Genomic DNA, 24,105 nt, shown 5'->3' on the forward strand with positions numbered 1-24,105 from the left:
GTCTTACTGTGTTAACTACCCCAATTCATTTATTATTTTTCCAGCTTAAGTTCAAAACACCTTGTGGAAATATTTGATGCTATTTGTCATTTTCAAAACTCAAGGAGCAAATAAACTGTTCAGTGTTTAAATGACTTCATAAATTGTCTGAGAGAGTCAAATTTCAGTACAATTGTCTTTTTCCAGATATTTGTCCATCATTAAAAGCTGATTATAAAAAGTAAAGGTTTAAAGTATTGTTCAACCAAAGCTAGGAAATGTAAAGTTAAAGTAACTTGGGTGAATTAGAATCCATCTACTTTGTGTAAGTGCTTCAGATTTTAAATGGTGGCCAGTTTTCAAAGTTTGCATATGCTTAAAAATTGGTGCTGAGACCATAGATAGCTATGTCTCTCTCGTCTGCATAGTTTCAGAATTGTATACTTATGACTGTCTATGCAAGTTTCTTTATTCTAAAACAGTAGCATTTAAAAAGAAAACAACCCATTCCTTAAATTTCAGTTGTGGTCCACAGATGTGGTTTGGTTCTCAGAAATATTTGTTTCCTCAGCTCCAGTGAAATCATTAGTCTGTGTTCTTTATAGGTGATTTATTCTGTGTTTGGAATGGAACATATATATTATTTTCCCATGATTGTTGTGGAATTGATCACACACGTACAAATCAAGCCTAATGCATAAGTAAGGATTCTGTGACATCTTGAACTCAGTAAGAAAAAGTCTGACAAGAAGCCTTGTTGCACACTCATAACTTAATTTTATATTATTATGTGGTCATTTGAATGTGAACTGGTTTTTTTCATTGATGACTTCCACAGATGACCACTTTTCAATTGAAAAATGTACATGAAACTAATCTTCTATTTACTGCTCATTATGAAATTTAAAATGCCAATCTCACCAAGCTAGTTTGTCCTAATCTTTTTCTCTGCTACCAAATTTGGATAATCTCTGTTTTAAAAATAAATAGAGAATACTAAACTAACTAGTTGCTCTGCATGGATACAGGTTCTGATTTCTTCTTATTCTTTCCATGGATTCTTAGGCCATACAGTATGTTTCCCTGCATTTTCATGTCACTCCTGGTATGGATAACTCTTTAAAACTCTCACTCCCTCCCCTTCTTCTACTTTGCCCTTGACCCACCTTCTGTATGTGCTTATTGGTGTGAAACCCTGGGACATTTAGCCCATAACAGTAATAGCGCTCGACTTGTCCCCCTGTTCCTCCAGGAAAGGAAGTTCTTCAAAGGCTTCTTTGCAAAAGTAAGTTTGATGCCACATTTGTGCTTGCTTTATAAGGAGTTACACCCCTAGTATAGCATTGACATATTTTTTAAAAAGAAGTACAGCTTTGGTATCTTTATAATACAGGAATTGATTTGACTGTATATGGAAATTAATGAATAAGAAAGTTGCTATCTATGATATTCTGTGTCTGTTGATACTAAACCTGATGCTTCCTAGGAAAGTCCAATCAACAAATCAAGTAGGTTAAAAAAGGATGGTCTCAAGACTAGGTGTTAAAATAAATTTAATTTGATCTTGCAAAACTGTTCACATTAGCATATTAGCTGAATTTTTAACAAATGGGTTTTACTTAGTGTTCAGTATTGACAGAGAAATGGGAACAAATATTAAATTCAAGTGCAAATTAAATGTACCCCAAATTTACATTCAATGCTATTACTTTTTCTCAGTCTAAGTTAAATTTCAGGTGAAGTAAATGAAAGTACATAAACTTGTCTGTAGGGATCCTTTGATTTTTTTTTTTTTAACCTAGCCTACTTACCTAAGAAATCTATCTTTGTTAGTTTAACAAATATGTCATAGGTGGAATGTTGTTCATGTAGATGCTTTTCAAGTAATGACTGTTTAATGTTCAGATGTACTTAAAATTAAGACTATATATACAAATAGGTAAATACACTTCTAACATTTTTGTGTCCAAGTTTACCATTGTTTAGTTTTAAGTATTACAGACTTGAGACAGTATAAGAAAAAACTACTGTCATTGGAAAACTGATTGTAAATTACTAAAAGTTTATGTGAATATGAAAATCCCATCACAATTGGTTTCTTACTGGGTGCTTTTGTTACTTTGGAACTTTGTTTTTAAGAACAAATAATTTTCATTTCCTTCTCAAGTAAATATTTTAGTAATAACCCGTTTTTACATGTTCTTGTTTGGGTCACCTTTATATTAATCGAAACAAATCTGAAGGATTTTTTAGATTGCTTGGTTTAATTTAGTTACTGCTGTCAATCTGAAATAAAAAGTCACATAATTGACCCACATGTCACAATAAAAATTTAATAGACATTTTGAGTCTGAGTCAAATTAATGGGTCCGTAATATGTGGGACCCATATCTAGAAAGAATCCTATAGACATTTGCATCATTATTAATTGGCACTTAATTGTTAAGGAAATGTTTTTGTAGAGTATTTTTTCTTTCCCAAATAGAATTTCTCAAAGCAGTTCCACATCACTACAATTATCATACAATTTGGATTATTTTCAAAGTGATCAATTTTTAATACATATGTCAATTATAGTAAAACAGCCTCATCTATGAAGACTAGGTTGTAGAAAATATTGATTTAGTTTATAGAAAAACATGTTAAAAGTATAAGGTGTGAGGAGGGAACAAGGACAGCTCTCACTTCACAATCAATCCCAAGGTGGCAGTATTCATTGCTATATACAATGGGGTCCTAGCGCAGTTAACGTGGAGCTGAACTGGGCCACACTTTGCTTCTTAGCTATTTTCACTGCATTTTGCTACATGATAAATTTATATGGCATGAGAAAGAAAATTATGAATCATCTCACTTCATCTTTACAATAACCCTGAAATTATTATTGTCCCTGTTTTACGAGGAAACTGAAGTTTACAGAGGTTCAGTGACCCTCCTGAATTCACAGATATAATAAGTGGTGGAAGCTAGGATTTGAACCCAGATAACCTGACTCTGGAGCCCACACTTTTAATCACTATGCTATACAATTACTCTGTATTCGTATTATTTACAAGCGAAGTTTAAAAAGTTTATCCTTAAAAGATGCTAATAAATAAAGCGCTTCCTAGCAAGTCACTTACTTTCTTCTTGAAAGGTAGTACTTCAACTTTAGATTTCATCTCTTGTTAGTTTACTTTTTTATTAGTTAAAGCTTCAAAGAGTTTTTTTCAGTGGTTCAAACTAACAGTTTATTTATTTGGAGATATTTAAATCATACTAGTGAGTTTGACTCCCACAGGATTTCCTTAAAAGAAGCCAAGCAATCCCATAATGGCATCCATGATCAAATGTGACTGTCAGAATTTTTTCTTGTGTTTTTACAGAAAGAATTCTTTCTATGGCAGGATGATTATATTCTAATATACTGTTTTTGAAATTACAGTTAAATCATTCAAAGAATTTGGAAAACTAAGTGGGGGGGGGGGCAAAGACTCGTTCATTATCTTACCAGAAATATTCTTTTAAATGAAAAACTTTACTCTGGAGCCTTTTAAACCTTTCAACTTGCTATCATTCAGCTCATTTGTACACTAATCTACAAGAAATAGGCTGGTGAAAGAGACTTGGTTTGGTGAGTTTTCTAGGTCAGTTGTGGTTTGATGAAAGCCGAACGTGAAGAATCTCACAGAACAGTATACGATAGGGAGTTTTTATCCAGTCCAGTTCCTCATAAATTTTGAGACTTTCTTAGCCTTCACATCATGTATGATTTAATGGCCCAGGATAGAGAACAACAGTTATCATAAAGTGTTTCCATTATACAGATTTGCATAAAAGTAGATTGATGTAAGAATTCTTCGCCCTGATTCTGAATTTATAAGTCATGGCCAGGAGGACTGCTTCCTCTTTTCCCTAAGTTGCATCGTGGACCCACCTACCCAGTCACTTCCTCATTCCCGCATTACCAGCTAATGGGAGCAGTGCCTCCACAAGCTTCAGGAGTAGGGAACAGATAAACCTGGGTCTGTTACAGGACTGTTATTAACACATTGTAAGTTTACACATGCCTTAAAAAAGAGGAGAAACAAAAACTGAGAACCTGAAATCACTTTTTCCAAACTAGCTACATTAAATTGTTCATTGTTTTAGGAAAGCCAAGAATGTGTTTGGCTCATTACACCAAATTAATTAGTGTATTTGGCCGTACTAGGCGATACTTCATTACCAAGTGGTTATAGGGCACTTAACATTAAAAGGATTTCATAATATATTTGAGGAACCCCATGAGCTAAGTTACCTGTATTCTCTTTTTTCATGAGGAACCGACTGAACCTAGAGATATAAAATGTTCTTAGGCCACCCTATTAGGTCTCATTTTAAACCCTTATATTAGAAAAACTAGTCAGTATGCCTCCTTTGTGTCTTTCTCCTGTGTGTCTCATTTACTGTTCACACAACACACTTTACTTCTGGTCACCAAACATGTGGAGATTTTTCCCCACACCAAGCAATTCTCTCACACCAGTTGGGTGTCCTACAATTTAACCCAATTCTGATACTCTCTACCGGGAGATCGTGTCAGATCCCACAGGTTAAGGGCTCAGTCCCACAGCACTGCCCCCACCCTCCTTCAGGTACCAATCGCCAGTAGTAGGTCCCCAGTTACCACAACTTCTCTCCAGTTTGGCTACAAATCAGAGGTTCCCATCACCTTCTCAGGTTCAATTAATTTGCTAGAATGATTCATAGAACTCAGGGAAACCTTACTTACGTTTACCAGTTTATTAAAGCATATGACAAAGGATACAAATGAACAGCTAGATGAAGAGATACATGGGGCAAAGTCTGGGAGGGTCCCAAGTACAGGAGCTTCTGTCCCGTGGAGTTGGGGTTTTGTGGAAGCTTCCTTGCATAGCTATGATCAGTTAATTCCATTTCCAGCTCTTCTCCCCTCTGGAGGATGGGGAGTGAGGCTGAAAATTCCAGGCTTCTAATCATGGCTTGTTCTTTCTGGTGACCAGCCCCTATCCAGAAGCCCACCCAGAGTCGCCTCATTAGAACGAAAGATGCCCTAGTGATCTTATTACTTAAGAATTTACCAGGATTTACATAGGGTTTTAGGAGCCCTATGTCAGCAATGGGTCAAAGACCAAGAGATGCTCATAGTTCTTTGATCATTTAGGAAATTATAAGGGTTTCAGGAGCTCTATGTCAGGAACTAGGGACGAAGACCAATATATATTTTCTATTATCTTACAGCCATTTACTTGTATTTATATAGAGCTTTATAGTTTATGATATGCTATGACCTGCTTTCTAATTTGCTATTCATAACAGCTCAGTGAATTAGGATAATTCATGAAACTACATTTAAGAAATGAGCGAACAAGCTCAAAGAAGTCACCCAGCTAGTCGCAAATTGTAGTGCCTACCCTAAAACCAGGTTTTCTGAAGCCTGGTGCAAAGTTCTTTCACATACCCCTTACTGATGTTTTCTCATTCAAAAGTATTGGCCTCTGCTCTCCTTACTTATGATGAATGGAGAAATGTCTAATGCAGAGGACACGAGACAGTTCAAGGGCCGGTCGCAGACATAACTGCACACAGTTTATGAATTTGAATTAGTTGCAGTATTTCAAACATTGAAAGCTTGCACATAAAAACTAGGATACCTATCTTAAGAATGAGAAGATCTGGCAAAATAATGTGCTTTCAGTGTGACAGTAGTGGCTTGAGCTGAGTAGCTAGCGACTGTGCTTTTTGGTAGTCTATTTGCTACAATCCGTGTAACCCCCTATTATCTTATACTCAGCCCACTTCCCTTATTCTGTTACCTGCTTCTAGCCGTGTAGCGTTTGAGTTTGGGAAGGCCTCCCTGGGCTACTTTGTCACTTAGATTTGGTGGGTAGTGGGTAACCACTTCGAACTGTATTATATCTGTTCTAGCTGATTCTGTTAATGTACTGCCAAATATATTTTCTCAAGTTTTTCACACTTTTACAATTGTTAAATGGCATCATTAGAAATGGTTATGTTTTTAAAAATGCATGGTTGTAAGGTAATACGTGGTTATGTTGTTTTCATCTAATTCTCAAGAATAAAGCATTTAATCGTATTTATGACCCTTTTAAATCAGTGTACTCACATCTACATTCTATTTTAGATTTTCCAAACTTTCTCCTCTGTGACAAATAGTACTTAGTGCTTGTTCTGTCTGGACCCTTTTCTTTAAAAGTGAGGGAATATCTGTTGCATCTTTCCTTTTCTTCCTCCCTGCCTTTTAAATTCCCATGCCCTGTCTTCTGTAAATGTTACTTTCCTTGCATTTTATTGGCTGCATCTTTTGGGATTTGGTTTATTTTCTTTTTGAAGTGCATTATAACAAATTTCTGAAGAAGAAGAAGAAGAAAAAGAGAGTCCCAAGGGTAATCAAAAGATTTCCATTCATCCTAGGTTTCATTATTTCCTGTGACATGGCCAACTAGTATGTCACATGCCTTGGTCACTGACCTTTCCTAGATAAAAAAAATTCCATAGCCTTGAGAGTTATCTTTTTGTATTTGTGTTTATGAAAACCCAGTGGTTCTCAAGCTTCAGGTCACAGTTGGTATCTAAAACATGCTAGGGACTGTGCTATCCAGATATGAAGATAAACGAGACGGTCTCTATTTTTGTTTAGCCCATTTACTCTCTCATTTTTAGATGACTATGTGGCACGTCCTTTGTTCTTAAACTTCCAGAATTTCTTATTCTATTCTTTCAGCTGATGACCTTGCTTCTTGTTTCCTACCTCACTGAAAATACAGAATTAGTCAGAAGAAAACTCGCATGTGCCCCCACCACAGCTACTCGCCCCCCTGCATCCATGTCCGAATGCTGTTTGCCCTCCTATTCAAGGAATGAACGTGCCCCTGGCTGAGGCCAACTCCTCCATTAGAGTCTAATTATTCCTGCTCCTACTTATTCCAGCAACGCTACCCCCTCTCTCTTCCATAATCAGTTTTTCTTTAGTGGATCACCATTAGCATAAAGACAACCTATCTTTTTAAAAAAAGGTTTCTTCTTGGTGCTTTCAGTTCTTGCTCGCCCTTCCTCTGTTAAACTCATTTTACCCTCACCACTCCACCTGAGCGGTTCTTGTCAGTTCTTCTATATTACTATTCCAGTGGGCCTATCACTTACTCGACCTGTCAACAGCATTCGACAGCCTATCCCTCCCTTGCGTTGAAACACTCCGTGCTTTTGGAGTTGAGAGATCATACTCTCTTGGTTTTTTCTTATAATGCTACCTACTTCTCTGACTACACCTCTCCTTTGATGAACTCGTCCAGTGTCATGGGTTCAAATACCATCTCTATGCTGGTGATTTTGAAATTTCTATTTCTAGACATCTGCCCCAAACCCCATAGTGGTATTTCCATCTTAGAAGCAGTTTAGCATAGGAGTCAAAGGCACAGACTCTGGGAAGCCAGATTACCTGCAGTTAATCCTGGCTCAGCCACTTACTAGCTTTGTAACCTTGGGAACGGTTATTAGCTGCCTGTACCTCAGTTTCCCCACCATAAAAAAGGATAATGCTAATACCAACCTCGTGTGATTATTGTGAAGATTAAATGAGTGAGTATAAACAGTGTACAAAACAGCCTGCTACAGTGGATAAGTGTCAAGATAGTTATCATCATCATCCTTAAACATTTCACACCAGGCATCTCACACTAACATGTCACAAACCAAATTCCTAATCCTTCCCTCCCAAACTACTCTCGGCTACTCTTCCTCATCTCCTATGCAGCAACTCTGTCCCTGTGCTCTAGCCAAAAATTCTGGATCTGATCTTGACTCCTCTCTCTTTCACACCCTATATCAATAGTTTCTATCTCACTACCTCCACCACCACTGCCCTGGTCCAAGCCAGCTTCCTCTCACCTGAATCATTGCAATAGTGTTCTACTTCCCCTGTTTTCATTGTTGTTCCCCTACCATCTGTTCTAAAGATAACAGCCTGAGTGATCTTTTTTAAGACAGAAGTCTGATTGTATTGCCCCATTGCCCCAGATTCTCCAGTAATTTCCTGACCTACTCAGAGTCTTTTGGGCCTTGTAGGCCACTGTACATGAATTCCCTCTGTCCCTTTTCCTATCTTCTCCTATTCTCACTCTTGCTCCCTCTGTTCCAGCCACACAAGCCTCCTTGCTATTCCTTGAGCACACGAGGTATGCATCCACCTCAGGACCTTTGCACTTTCTATAACCTCAAATCTGGAACACGTCATCCAGATATATGCATGGCTCACTTCTTCATATTTTCCATTCTTTGTTCAAAAACCTCATTCTTGGCAAGGATCCCATTTTAAATTCCAGATACCACACTTCTCCATATATACACTCATTATTTCCACTCCTAGCTTGATTTTTCTTTGATCGAGCGTATTACCATTTGTCATACCATACGTGTTACTTGTTTACTTTGTCACTAAAACATAAGCTCTCTGAGGACAGAGAGCTTCACTTATTCTGTTCACGGCTGAATCTGTAATGCCTAGAATAGTATGTGTCCATAGTAGCTGCTCCAGAATATTTGAGTTAGTGAATGAATGAATGAATGAATGAGTGACACACTGCTTTCAAGTTCACCCTGTAGTGGGAGAAATATGACAGATTTAAAACAATGGTTACCAAATTGTATAATATTAACAGGCACTACTGGAGCAGAGGAAGAGTGAATGTGAGAGGAAGTGATTGAGGATTCTAGGAGGAAATGACACATAAGATTGAGACTTAAAACAATGAGTTCCAGTGTAACTGAGTTAGAGGAGAAAGACGTTTCAGCAGGAGGAACAGCATTAACAGTACCACTGGGTGAGACAGGACATGCTCCCACTCATTCATTCATTCATTCAACCTAGGGATGGATATACAGAAGCAAGATGAGACCCAAGTTTCTGGTGTGGATGACCAAAAGAAGGGGGAATCCTTCATTGTGAGAAAGGGTATGATGAATTTGGTTTTGGAGAGGTTGAATTGGAGATGCCTGTGGAATTTTTATTTCTGCTGCTACAATGTTTGAAATATGAATTTAATATTAGAATCCCTAGTTTCCCCCCTCCACAATTAAAAGTGATTTGGCAAACTAGAAGAGCTAAATTGCCTCCAAAAATCTGTCCTTTGCTGTTTGGTTCATGAGATGCTACCATCCTTGTTTTTTCCCCTCGAAAGCCTTTAAAGGCCCCCCCTCACTTAAGAAAATGCAGGAAATAGTGTCTGTTAGTGTCCCAGATTAAAAGTTGGTGTACTTTAAAAAAAAAAATTTATTTTATTTTATTTTATTGGGGAATATTGGGGAACAGTGTGTTTCTCCAGGGCCCATCAGCTCCAAGTCATTGTCCTTCAATCTAGTTGTGGAGGGCGCAGCTCACCTCCAAGTACAGTCACCATTTTTAATCTTTAGTTGCAGGGGGCGCAGCCCAGCATCCCTTGAGGGAATTGAACCGGCAACCTTGTTGTTCAGAGCTCACGCTCTAACCAACTGAGCCATCTGGCCACCAAAAGTTGCTGTACTTTTAATGAAGCAACCATTAGCGATAGTACCAGGCTCAAATCCTGTAGGAGGTTGTGTTTCTTTCCCTTCACTACTTTATCCTGTGGGGAAATACTCACTGTATCTTGGAATTATAAGACAAAATTTGTTTATTACATGATTCTGTTCAGAAATTCAAATATCAAATTACAGATTTTAAGGCCCTTCTCAGATTAAAAAAAAAAAAAATGAAGCCAAGTTTCCTGTGAAAGAAGCCTCTTTGTTTGTTACAAGGCACACCGCATCATGGTTGCCTGTTAATGTATCATTATTACTCTGTAATGACTGGGTTATCTCTGTGTATAGGTGTGACAGAAAGACTGACTCGTGATTCTTTACACATTGAGTACCCTTGAAGACCTCGTTGGTTTGTAGCAGAAAGAGCTTTTTACAGGAGAATGGCAAATCACTGTTGCTCAGAAAAAGTGACATGCTCTGCCCTCCTGCCCTAACTGTTTGCTGTTTCGGCTTTGTAGCATCTCATAGCTATGCCACACTATGCTTCCATGTGTCTTTATAGCATTTTACTTTGGCGTACTTTAGAATATCTGCTTAACCTTTTTGCTCTTATCATATGCCCAGCAGAATTGTCTTGCCTCCAAATATTACTTCTATTTATGTTGATTAATTGCATGTTGTTATTCTCATTGGTGATTTTGGGAATCATAAACCTTTTTAGAGTTGGACAGAACCTGAGATCTGAGTCACAGTTTAAAATAATAGATAGGATATAAGCACATTTGTAAAAAAACAACAGAAAAGAAAAATAATTCAGGGACACAATTTTAAACAATTTTAATATTTCAATATAATGAATTGTCTTCCCAAAAAGGTTTAATTAATGATCACTTTCCCGGGATTATGATGACTTATATCAGAGGTTGGCGTACGGTGGCCCCACTACCTGTTTTGGTAAATAAAATTTTCTTGGAACAAGGCCATGTCCATTTGTTTACATACTGTCTGTGGCTGCTTTTGTGCTTCAATGGCAGAGGTGAATAGTTGTCATACACTATATGGCCGGCAAAGCCTTAAATATTTATCTGGTCCTTCACAGAAAAAGTTTACCAATCCCTGATTTAAACAGTTTAAAAACTTAACTTCTCCAACTGGAAATCTGAAGTACTTTTCCAGATACGGTAACACCAATATATAAAATGAAAGCAACTGTAAGGAGTTATCAGCCTAGTGAGAATATCACCAACTTGTGATCTTCTTCCTTTTTCAATTTATTATTTTTTTTAAAGTGGTGTCTACTTTAAAAAAAAAAATACTCTGGAGAGAGATTGATAGGTAGATGGCAATTCTTTACTGTAATTAGTTATTTCAATAGCCTTTTATTATGAGTAGCTTTTATATTTAGGGGAAAGTGATCTCACAGTGGACTGAGTTTGTTTAAGTTACTATTTCCTTGTCATTTTTGCAACCATTGTGTGTTTCTTCAGTGGTATTTTCATGTTAAGATTACCCGTGCATTTGTCTTATTTGCAGTGCAAGTTTCCTGAGTAAGTAATTTGTAATATATCCACTACCTGCTGTTATTTTCTCCAATGTCAGCCTGCTTAATTTCTGCGTTGGTTCATATCTACCCATAATGAAAGGTATTTAAGGCAGAGGCTAATTTTAAAATTCTAAGGTGGATATTAAGAGAGTTGAGTGGTTACTTGAAAGTTATACTCACATTTGTCATCTTTCACTGATAGGTTACCTTGATCCTTCTGCTCAGATTTCACCAATTTAAATTCTAAGTTACTGCAGTTCTGTCCCTGTTAGACTCATTTTCTTTCCTTGAAGAATAAGCAATTTTCTCTTTGTTGTAAAACTCTGTTTTTAGCACATTGACATTAGTCAGTGTGAATTCTAAAGGTATTATTAAAATAGAAAGTGTTGGAACAGTGGTGATGAAATAATTTTTAATGACTCACATTGACATTATCCCTACCACATTTGTATTAGTTTCAGAAGGATTATGTAGTCTTTTTTTGTAAGGGATGTTTGTATCACTAAGATGTACGTAAATTCTGTATGTCATACTTGGATTATCTTTTTCCTTTTTCCTTTGGTTAGCTAACTTTGACCTTATCTCCTTGGGTTTTAGCTTGAGTAAACAGTTTTAGGGCAAACAGAAACGAACACTTTCATCTTCTCTCCATGACTTTTGTCATTTTCTAAAAATTGCTTCGGAATCTTAGTTTATGTTATCAGAAGGAAAGACTCTGAAGTTCACAAATAGTGCAGAAGCCTTGCTACTATAGAATTTGTGAGAGGAAGTCTGGGCTTCATTTCAGCTGTGAGTGCCCTTGAGCCTGACTATCTCAGTACCTGGTTGAAATAACTGTAATGTGACAAAGTATAGTGACATCCAAGAGCCATCGCCCTGATGTACAAACAAATACAAAAAGGATTTATATTATCTGTTTTCTTCCCCTATTTGGAGAGGTCAGAGGCCATGAAATATGACAAATACAATGCCTCACTGATAGATTAGCACAGCACCATAAAAATTATTATAAAGACATACCTCAAAAAGTGGAGTTGTTTACATAACAGGACCATTGGGCCAAAAAAATGTTTCATGTCCCTGTACATGGGAAGGAGGCTAAATGGGGAACAGTCCCATTTTAAATGACCTTTTATTTTTCACACCTTCCGTCTCCTAACCTAGCTTTGCCTCATGCTGAACACTGCAGGCTACAATTACATAATAAGCAGATGAATAAAACTTTAAATTTCTTACAGAGGATTTTCAGTGCCATCTGACAGTCTTCTGCGTCACTGATCAACTGTTTCCTATTCTTTACAGGAGATATCTAGCACATTTATTCCTTCAACAAATATTTCTTAAACTCTTACTGTGTGTCAGACATTATTCTAAGTTCTGAGGATACAACAGTGAACAATAAAGAAGGAAGCACCCTGCCGTCATGGAGCTCACCTTCCAGCAAAATACTAAACGCTACATCAGCGTCGGTTAAATATGTGTAGTTACTGTTGTTGGTGGGGTGACTGTTGTTCTAGCTTGCCTGAAACAGCCCAATATAACACCTGTTTCTGGGTTTTAGTAGTGCCCCCTTTCACTTTCAAAGGAGTCCCAGTTTGGACAGAAAATTACATGACCACCCTAGTTTTAAACCTTTAAATATGTTAATTCATTTAATCCTCATAATAATCTCATAAGGTATATAAAATTATTAAAATCGTTATACAGGTATGGAAACTGAAACTTTGAGAAGTTGAGTAATTAGCCCTTGGTCATGCTAGGAAGTGGCAGAAACAGAATTCAAACCCAGAGACAGCCTGGTTCCAGAGTTTGTGCTCTGAGTCACTGCCCTGTACAGCCCCTGACTGCTGTTTTGTAAATCTTGACTGTCTTCCTCTGCCTGACTACCTTCCTCTCCCCCAGCCAAGTAAAGCAGGTAATCTCATCCCCTTCACAGATACATTTGTGGCTGTCCGAATAAACTGCAACTTGACACTCTCTCCTTCTCAAATCTGTCTTCCTTTCTGCTCATCCTCACGCCATCCCTCCATTTCAAGGAAGGGGCATCCCTCTTCCTATCTAAAACTTGTATTCTAGCCCCATCCCATCCTGCCTCCTGGATGACTCTGTTTTCTAAATTGTTCTCTTTTTCTTGGGCGTTCAGTCGCCGTCTTTCTACTAGCTTTTCCCATTCAGCGTATAAGCATGGTCAGTGGTTGTTGTTGGAAAGCGTATCACTCTTTCAAGAAGCTTTAGTGTTGGGAGAAGTTTTTTAAAGTTTATTAATAATATAACGATGATAAATGGCTGCCAATTATTTATTACCCTGTTTAAATTCCAGGTACTGTGCATATCTCTGATCCTTTTACCAACCCTACAAATACGTGACAGATAAAGAAATAGAAGCTCAGAGGACCACATAATTTGCTTAGTTTAAGAATAGTGGCACTGAATTCAGACTCATACGTGTATTTGTCTTACTCCGAAGTTCATTCTGCTTCTAGTATATCATGCTAGTTTATCATGATTCTTAAAGACCTCCTTTGATCCTCTGCCTGTCCCCCATTGCATTATAGCACTCCCTTTTATAGGAAAAAAAAATTTTAAAGAGAATACTTACTACTCATAGACTCTACTTGTCTTTCATTTACTTCTCAACCCATTCTAATCTGACTTTCACCTCTGTATTAGTCAGAATCCTGCAGAGAAACAGAACCATCTGTCCCCCCCCCCGTTGTATATATACATATATATATAATATTTATATACTTATTCATTTAGGTTATCTATATCTATATTTAGAGAGGGAGTGTTTATTTTAAGAGTTGATTCATGCATTTGTGGGGGCTGGCAAGTCTGAAATCTGTAGGGTAGGCCAGCAGGCTGGAAGCTTAGGTAGAATTCCTATGTTACAGACCTGAGGCAGAATTTCTCTTCCAGGAAACCTCAGTTTTTACCTTAAGCCTTCAAGTGATTGAATGAGGGCCACCACCACCCCATATTATCAGGGTAATCTTCTTTACCTAAAGTCAATTGATTATGTTAATCACATCTACAAAATACCTTCACAGCAAGTGTTTGACCAAACGACTGGGCAACCATAGCTTTGCCAATTTGGCATATAAAATGAACCTTCACAATCTGTATCACTCTAGCGTGTCTTCTTCATTGCTAAATCCATGGACACTTTTCACATCTTTCCTTACTTGATCACTTTGCAACATTTGATGTTTTGGACCACCCATTACTTCTTGAAACCCTTCTCCTTTAGTTTCAATTACCTTTATCTGTCCCCATTCGCCTGTCTCTCTAGCTATTCCTTTTCTCATATTTCAATGACTTACTCATTTTCTCCCAATTCTTTAATTATTGATAATCTATTCTGTCCTTCGCCCTCTTATTCCCATGATTGATGTCTCCCAAATCTAAAATTCCATCTTAGAATTCTCTACTGAGGTTCAGACCTACACAAGGTCTGACAATTAAGTTCGTGAACTTGCCACCATGCACTTACATTGGCAGCACTGTACAAACAGCTCGGTAAGGTTTCATAACCTTAGTATACCAGTGTCTCACAGCTGTGTTTGTGTTGATGTGTGGTGGTGTCTTGCTGAGTGGCGTTCATTATTGTTTTTGCGTGTTTTTGTGTGCCATCGGGGAAATGTCTGAGCTAGAATTAGAGCAACAAACAAACATTAAATGTCTTGTTAAACTTGGCAAGAGTGGAAGTGAAATCAGTGACATATTAGTCCAAGTTTATGGGGATAATGCCATGAAGAAAATGGCAGTGTACAAATGGATTAAACCTTTATCTGAGGGGAGAGGACGCGTCACTGATGAAGAGCAGTCAGGGCTGCCAGTAATGAGCAGAACTGATGAAAACATTACAAAAATTCGTCAATTTTCACATCAAAATCGTCAGCTGACTATGAGAAGCATAGCAGACCAAGTAAACATCGATAGAGAAACAGGAAAATCTTAACTGAAAATCTTGGCATGAGAAAGGTATGTGCAAAAATAGTCCCGAAGGAGCTCACCGATGAACAACAGGAGAGTCGAAGTTTGCCAAGACCTTTGGGAGAGGCAAGACCATGTTTAGGGCCGTGTTATCACTGGTAATGAAATATGGGTGGACCAATATGATCCTCAAACAAAGCATCAAAGTGCACAATGGAAGTCAGCCAGTTTTCTATTTTTCCGTGACCAAAAAAGTTGTCAGCCCAAATCAAGAATCAAAACAATATTGCTAATCTTTTTTTATATCGGAGGGATTATTCAGTATGAATTAGTACCAACTGGACCAACAATTAACCAAGTTTACTATTTAGAAGTCTTAAAAAGGCTATGTGAAAAAGTTGGATGAAAATGACCTGAACTTTTCACCAATAATTCATGGCTCTTGCATCACAACAATGCACCAGCTCACACGGCACTGTCTGTGAGGGAGTTTTTAGTCAATAAACAAATAACTCTATTGGAACACCCACCCTACTCACCTGATCTGGCCCCCAATGACTTATTTCTTTACCCAAAGATAAGGGAAATATTGAAAGGAAGACATTTGGATGACATTCAGGACATCAAGGGAAATACGACGACAGCTCTGATGCCTCTTCCAGAAAAAAGTTCCAAAATTGCTTTGAAGGGTAGACTAGGCGCTGGCGTCGGTGCATAGCTTCCCAAGGGGAGTACTTCAAAGATGACCATAGTGATATTCGGCAATGAGGTATTTAGCAATTTTTCTAGGATGAGTTCGTGAACTTAATTGTCAGACCTTGTATAGCCAATTAACGTGTGGACGTCTCCACCTGGGTGTTTCACAGACATCTCAAACTTTGCATGTCTAAAACTGAAATCCTAGTCTTTCCCTCTCAAACTTGCTTTTGCATCTCTTCTATTCTCTATCTTAGTTTGTGGTACCCTCTCCACCAGTTACTCAAACCAGAAACCAGAGAGGAATCCTCAACTTCTCCCTTGCATTGACTATTTAAAACTTTCTCATCTCCATTGCTCTCTCAGCCAAGAGAGCTCAACCCTCATTTTCTCTCACTTGGAATCTTGTTGTGGTCTTTTTGCTTCCTATCAGTCTCTTTCCAACCCCTCAACACTGCCACAGAAGTGATCTTTTAAAAATTCAAATCTCTTTAATCTTGTTTAAATTCTTACAATAGCTCCCAGTCGCCCACAGAATTAAGATAGAATTCTTTAGCAGGCATACAAGGCCGTCCTTGGCTAGGCCTGTCCTACCCTCTGTCTCTTACTGTGCCTCACTCACCCATCCTACTTGGCAGCTGTACTGACATATTTATAGAGCCCAGACTCGCCATGTCCTGTACTGCTTGGCATGTCCACTACCTCTCAGTTCCCTCCCTACCTACCACCACCTGGGGCATCTAGAAAAATTATTTTAGTACCCAGTTCAGTCTTCTCCTTTGAATAACCTTCCTCAGTTTCACAAATAGATTTGACCATGCTTTCTTTCCGATGTAATTATACATTTGTTTTCAGCTCTACTGTAGCACTTATTACTGTGTTGTTTATTTTTGTTTATCTGAGTATCAAGGGGCTATGAACTCTTCGTGTATTTCTACTGCCTGGCATATAATAGGCTCTCATCAGGTGGATGGTGATGGTGGAGATGAGCTTGGAGTGGGTCATAGCGTTCATTTAACGAAGGCATGCCTTCCATATTGAGGAGTGTTGGGCTTGGACACATGTCTTTATCCTCCTTTGTCCCTTCTAGAGTGTGCTGCTCCCACCTTTAGTGTCTGGTTCCTTTTGATGTATGTACTCTTTATGATGTTTTGATACCTATTCTCAGCCTTCACTTCACTTTTGTTTTATTTCGCTTCTATACTTGGAGCAGTTAGAACGAAACGAAGTTGTTCAATTACTATTACAAAATTCCCACTGTCCCATTTTCATTCCATCACAGGAGAAATCATACATCAGCTTGTTTCCATGTGATTCTTGTGTGCAAAAGAAGTCTTTTCTTAGCCAGTAAAAACAATTTGTGTTACAGTAACAATATTTTTTCAACAGTTTTTTAAGCCTCCTATGTCCCCAAAATGTCTCCATGCACTTAATGTCAAACTAAAAACAACCAATTCTGTGTTAACCCTGCTAGAAGAAATAATGGTATTTAAAGACTGTTAAAGGAAAAATGAAGACTTCTTGGGTTTTTAACATGAAATTTTCAGGTGACCAAGGGTCCTGCTATAATCATTGGGGTCAAAGGATAGTACAATGGTCAGCGTCTCAATTTAAACTTACGCATTACTTTCTACTCTAAATACATTCGTAGAAGCTACTTGTGGTGTAACTCCTTATGTATTTACATTTATCTGACTCTTGGTTTTCTTGGTTTATTTTTAAATGGGTGAAGAAGCATCTACTTATGAATTCTTTGCCCTTTATGGAATGTAATACCTTGGTTTTGATTCTGTATATCCTTTCCCCTTTACTTAATTTTATCGTATTTGTGTTGCATTGTGTTTCTAATGGCTTTGGCTTGTTTTTTCCTGAATGTTTCTGCAGTTTGGTTTGAGTATCTGGCTTTGGGCACTCCTCCTGAACTTGGACTCCATTTGTACTTTTGACTTTTAAAAGGCAGAAGTTAGTGTTTTCTATGGAAGATGACTTTTTTTTTAATATGTATGTGTCTCCCTCCCACCCCTTTCCTTTTTGGTTTCTCTTAAAAGACTGGAAAGAAAGCAGTTAAGGCAGTCCTGTGGGTATCAGCAGATGGACTCAGAGTTGTGGATGAAAAAACTAAGGTAAAACTTTTATAAGCTTAAATGTTACTGCTCATATATTTTCTTAATCCCTAATGATCGAATATAACGCCATTAAGCTGTTGTAGTCACTCTATATCCTTCGACTTTGTCCAAAGTACAGTCTTCCAAGAGACTAGTTAATGTTAGGAAGCTAATTTAGTTACTCATTTACCTTATGAAAAACAGAACTCTCTCAATATTTTGCTCCACATGACACAGCATGTTTAGCCTACTAAACATTTAATGTTAAGATCTGAGTTCTATTTTTGTTGTTACACATTTTTCAAAAATTTTTACCCTCACAAATTTGATGTGACAGATGATAGACCTTTTACCATAGTTAAAATATTTTTTTAAAAGATGATGGACCACATCTGAAATTTCTTCTTCTACCTTAATAAAACACAGCATTTTTAGAAAGTAATATTTGAACTGATTAACCTGCTATTTAACTGAAAACCCAACTTAAGTGAAATATTAAGGACCAGTAAATGGCTCATTTGGTTAACATTTTCTTAGAATCCACACAATATCTCAAATCCTAGGTATCATTTTGCATTTGAAAGAAAGTGATCCCACATGCCTAAATAAAAATAGAGACATAGACTCTTCCCTTAGAGAGCATATGGTATTATCTAAGTACATTTAATCATTAATTTAAATTTCCTAAGAGACCTAGAGTCTGGAGAAATTTTAACAAGTAGGCAATTTTTCAAAAAACTCAAATGTCATTGGACCTGGGAGAAAGTCTGGCAGGTGAAAAACAGTTTGATGGAGGATTTGCCTGATACACTTTAAGTGATTTAATATAGCCCCATTTTAGTTCTTTTGACCCTCCAACTAAGGCGTTTTGTGTTTTTTTAAGTTCAAGAGAAGTGGTAGTCTTAAATGTACATTACTCTTGGAAACAGTCATTTTAGTTAGCTTATTTTAAAGAACTTGTGTAGTTTTCATTAGTATTTTGGATGAAATTTGTTGTGGTTGGAGGCTGTTTTTGATTATTTTATACAATAGTGAGACAGTGATGTTGCCCCCTGGTGGCTGCTTATAGCACGGCATTAATTAGTTCTTTCCACACTGAGTGATAATAGTAATTGGTGGATTATCACTCTTGGACCCATCATGAGTGGAAAAGAAATTTTGCAATGTGTATAATCTATAAAGGGCTCATATTTAGATATATAAACAACTCCTACATATCTGTAAGAAAAACGATGGACAACCCAAAAGATGAAGAATCACTTAAAGAGGAAACAAATCAAGGTATTGCAAAATAAAATCATGAGCCATCAGAGTTGCAAAATTTTAAAAACTTAACTGGAAAGTTTGTGGAGCAACAGGAATTCTCATAGCGAGGCCTTTTTTGTTTCGATTGCATGTTTTAGCACTTATAGCCCCACCTCAGCATCTAGGGATTCTGGGCCATGGGAATATCACACAGAAGAGCCTCGGAGCCTCAAGATTTTAAAAAACATTTTGTGTAATGTTTATACAGTGTATATACTAGACCATTCAGCAAGTATATAAGCAGATGAAGTCATACTCAAAATTAAATGATTAATAAGTTAATAAATACGTAGAACTGTTCTGGGAATGATGTGATAAAATATGTTATATGGAAATTGAATTAAATATATTGACTTACATATATTGTCAATTGAACATAGACTCCACCATGATACAATTAGAATCAGCAAGCATATGTTTTAGAACAGGAAGATGAGGTGAGGGAGGCATCTGGGCACAGTGGCTCTTGGGACCTCTCCTAGATCAGATTCTTAGTGTTCGGACTGCTGGCCTCAGATCCAGCTATTCCATAGCCTCGATGCATTAGATGTTGGGATTCTGTATTATGAAATGAACATCCTGTGTTTCTTCTGAGAAACTTGAGTAACCTCATAAGTTCTGTATTCTTTTGTGTTTCCCTTTTTCTAGGACCTCATAGTTGACCAGACAATAGAAAAAGTTTCTTTCTGTGCCCCAGATAGGAACTTTGATAGAGCCTTCTCTTACATCTGTCGCGATGGCACCACTCGGCGCTGGATCTGTCATTGCTTCATGGCTGTCAAGGACACGGTGAGTCCAACATGGATTTCATCATGACCAGCCTCAGTTAGCCAAGCTCCTTTCAGCTTGGCTCAGTCAAGCAGTTTCCACTACAGTCTGACAAGGACGTGCTGTTACAGTATGTGGAAGTGCCCACACTAGCCTGCTTTCACTCCTTTTGTTCAAGTAGTTCACACTGTTGGTGGCCGCAACTCTAGGAGCAAGATGATTGGCTGAGATCCAAGGTCATTAAAGGAAAGTGAAAGTGTTCTGGTGAGGGTGGCTCCTAAACTTTATTCAAAACTTTTCATTATTAGAGCTGTTTTCTTAGGTGTATTTGTTTCCTAATACATCTGGGTAGAAGATGTTGGCGTTTGAAAGGTGCTTATAAGTTTATTTGCAAAGAGACTCTACTACAAATGAAAGAACTGAGTTGGAGTATATTCTCAATTAATTAAAAGAATGGAAATACTAAGTTATGGTATAATGATGTACACTAGAAATTGTTGCATAGTAGAAATTTTTTATTTTGTTTAAAAATAGAGAATAACCTCATCTATCATCCTTCATGTAAATTACCCAAAATTCTGACACGAAAGACAAGTCTCTTACACGATGATGATGATGATCTTAATTATCGTATAGCATAGCATTGAGTGTGTACTTTATGAATTTTTAAGAGTTCGGACAGAATAAGGCAGTGTAGCCATTCATAAAGGCTACAGCTCAAAAACTTCTTGCCAGGGTTGAACTTGGAAGGCAAGTGGTGGCTGTACTCTAAAATTGACCAAAGGGTTTTTTTTTTAAGCTCTTAGAGACAGTGGTATAAACAAATATTAAGAGCCTAGGCTCTGAATCATATCTGGGTTTCAGACCTGATTCTGGTTCTTACAAGCTGTGGGATTTGTGACAAGTTACTTAATGTTCTCTAAGTCTTAGTATCCACCTCTATCAGATGGAGATAACAGCTGTGAAGACTCACTTAGATAATGACGGTAGGCACTCTTAGCATGGGGTCTGGCCCATGGTAACTGCTTTAAAAATGGTGGCTAATGTCATTACAGCCATTCCTCCTGCTGGGTCTGGGATGGGGCTTGAGGAGGGGTCCGTCTTCAAGAACTTACACGCTAGACCTAGGAGAAATAAAAAGCTTCCTTGACGTCTAGCTCTGTCCTTGTAATAGAGCTGTATGTAAATGCAGATGTTCTAGATTCTTTCATTACTCTTTCCTATTTCATACTTTAGTGCCTACCCTTATATCATCCTACTGAGAAGTTAGATGGAAACACATGTGGATTTATAAAGAGTAAGTCTGTCAGTCTTTAAACCGTCATATGAAATCTTAGGGACAAAAAGCACTTCGGACATTACCTTTCCTTATGATGTTGGCATATAAAAAACCCAGTGGAATTACTTGCTCAGAGCCATAGGTAGGAGCAGCTGCTTACACGGTGTGGTTTTGAAAACTCCACGAAAGCTTCCCTGTTCTCAAATACCTCTTCTCACTATTCATAATGCCAACCAACTGTTACTATATCATCTCTAACTTTTTATTCCATAGTTAGGGATATGGTTTAAAATACAGATAACCCTCAATGAAGTATTACATAGCAATAAAAAAGAATGAAATCCTTCCATTTGCAACAGCATGTGTGGACCTAGAAGACATTATGCTAAGTGAAATAAGTCAGAGGAAGACAAATGCTGTATGGTTTCACTTTCATGTGGATTCTTAAAAAAAAAAAGAACAAAGAAAAAATAAAAATACAGACTCATGGAAACAGAGACCAAAGGGATGGTGGCCAGAGGGGAGGGGTGTGGGGCGGTGGGTGGAAAAGGCAAAGGGAAATACAGTCAATAATATTGTGACAAGTTTAAGTTCACACAGTGACAGATGATTACTAGAATTAGTGGGGTGATCATATTGTAAGGTATAAAAATGTCAAATCACCATACTGTACACTTGAAACGAATATAACTAATATACCAACTATACTTAAATTTAATAAACATTAGGGTGGTGCAAAAGTAATTGTGGTTTAAAAGGTTAAAAATAATTGCAAAAACCGTAATTACTTTTGCACAAACCTAATAAATAAAATGAGCAATGAATATGAAAAAATAAATAAATAAATAAATAAATAAATAAATAAATAAATAAAATACAAATAACCCTGGTAAAAATAATCCATTGACTTTATTTAAATGTCTTTCAAATAATATTTAGTTCATATAAGCCCTCTTCTCCTCCTACAAACAAATGAGTTTTAGTTGTTTGATTCCTTTATAAGTAGAGTGTGGATGAAAACATACTTTATTTAACTTTTGCCTTTGAGTGTTTGGGAGACAGAGCTGGGATTAGGGAGAGCTAGAAGAATATAGGGAAGGTGTAGGGGAAAGCCTAAAAGCTCGGAGGGCCTAGAATGGGGAAGGGTGCTTAGGGAGGGAGTGTTCAGAAAGGAGAGATTGAAAAAACTAACCTTTCCTTTGCCTTATTCCCTTCTCAGCGCTGGAACTGTATTTGTTTATTTGAACTTTTCAGTTTGCACTTTTTGTTCTTCATTATGTTGACAGTATATTTAAGCTCCTGAAATTTGCCCTGCCTTTCCAGTGGTTTCTTAGAAATGCTTAGTAAATGTTCCTGCTATTCCCCTAAATGGCAAATAGAGGTTTACATTTCAAGACTTAGGGCTTAGAACCTTCAGCAGTGTCTCCTAAGCTGGTGGCCAGAACTAATGTGCATAACAGAGGTCACCTGACTAGTAAGAGTGTCTCAGTGGCTGCTCACAAAAGCACAGGTGGCTGATGGTCACTTTACCCAATGCTTATTATAGTAAAAGTATCATAAGCATTACCTAAGGTAATTTATTCATTTAAATTAATTTGGCATATTAATATATTAAAATCTAATTTAAGCTGGAGTTTTCAGCATTTTGCCTTGTGTAAATACAGACTAATTTATGATCCAAGCTCATTTGTATTTGTTGATACTGTAACTCTAAAAATGTGTTGTTGTGTACAGGGTGAGAGATTGAGCCATGCGGTAGGCTGTGCTTTCGCGGCCTGTTTAGAACGGAAACAGAAGCGGGAGAAAGAATGTGGAGTGACTGCTACTTTTGACGCCACTCGGACCACTTTTACAAGAGAAGGATCATTCCGTGTCACCACAGCCACTGAGCAAGCAGAAAGAGAGGAGATTATGAAACAAATCCAAGATACCAAGAAAGGTACAGTCTGTTCTACTCCATTATGTGTTTACTTAAGCAGTTTTCCCTAACAGGTTCATATTTTGAAGCTATCAGGGCTAAGCTTTCTCACAATCAGAGAGAACTCTTAGCAATATATGAAGGACCTTAAGAACAAAGCTGAAAATCTGTAAACAAAGTCCTTTCCTTTAGAGTGGCTTGTTGAGTGGCTTCAGAACTGTTTACCCTTTTTATTACATGAAGCTGTCTGGGGAAAGGAGAGAGTACAGTGGAATGAGCTGCAGAGACGCCCCGCCCCCCATGTTTAAAAACAAAATTGGGGAAATCTACATCCTGGACTGATTCTTAATTCCAATATATCTGATCTCTGTGAGAAGCAGATGCTATCAAGGACCTATATCAGGAAGGACAAATCCCAGGTTTCGGCTGCAAAGGACCCGCTGCCGGTGATGCTGCATGCAAATGCAGGCAGAGCTTTCACAGTGATACTGTTCTTCGGAGGTTATGACTGGTTTTTAGTGCTTTAGTTAAAAAGAAGTACATAGATTTTGAGAAGCTAGCCCCTCTTTTTCCCATAGCCCTGTTAATTTTAGTGTGTGATTTTTGCAGAATGTGAGTTTTTTCAGGTATACATGGCAGCATAGCAAAAATGCCTGTACAAGCATTCAAGTTACTCAAGAGTCTATTGCCTGAAGTTGCGTTGGGTGTATTTTAGAACTAAGCGATAGGGCTTGGGGAAAATGCTTTGCATTCTTGTGTGTAGCTGGGGTTGAAACCAACAAGAAATATTCTGAGATTAAACAGTTCAGTTTAAATATGTATTAATATAATTTTGCTAATTTTTTACTATATCCTTTTAGTTCTAAAACAGGCATTTTGGGTAACATTAATCTAATACTGACCCAAACAGCTCTAATTCTTAAGCCAAAAAAGATACATATTTTTATTTGAAATTAAATTATTGATTATGATTTTTTTCATTTCTTGTAAACATTTGTCCCAGAATACCAAAGACTGAAAAACACCATGCTATTTTTATTAGAAAATTTAATATGTACAG

The 24,105-nt window shown here is 37.5% G+C and overlaps 1 protein-coding gene across 17 annotated transcripts in view; it reads left to right on the plus strand.

The window, feature by feature from the left end:
- Nucleotides 1-24,105, plus strand: part of NUMB (NUMB endocytic adaptor protein) — a 134,262-nt gene that overhangs the window by 101,978 nt on the left and 8,179 nt on the right. For 11 of the 17 annotated variants that reach the window (XM_074327247.1, XM_019733382.2, XM_074327248.1 and 8 more), the window contains 4 exons: nucleotides 1,232-1,264; nucleotides 17,719-17,793; nucleotides 19,729-19,869; nucleotides 22,862-23,066. In XM_074327247.1, the coding sequence (XP_074183348.1) occupies nucleotides 1,232-1,264; nucleotides 17,719-17,793; nucleotides 19,729-19,869; nucleotides 22,862-23,066 (454 nt within the window). The remainder of the gene's footprint in view (nucleotides 1-1,231; nucleotides 1,265-17,718; nucleotides 17,794-19,728; nucleotides 19,870-22,861; nucleotides 23,067-24,105) is intronic. The other 6 variants (XM_074327249.1, XM_074327250.1, XM_019733376.2 and 3 more) reach the window with 1 other exon arrangement.

Source organism: Rhinolophus sinicus, linkage group LG03 (assembly GCF_036562045.2).
Source record: "Rhinolophus sinicus isolate RSC01 linkage group LG03, ASM3656204v1, whole genome shotgun sequence".
NCBI classification, from domain to species: domain Eukaryota; kingdom Metazoa; phylum Chordata; class Mammalia; order Chiroptera; family Rhinolophidae; genus Rhinolophus; species Rhinolophus sinicus.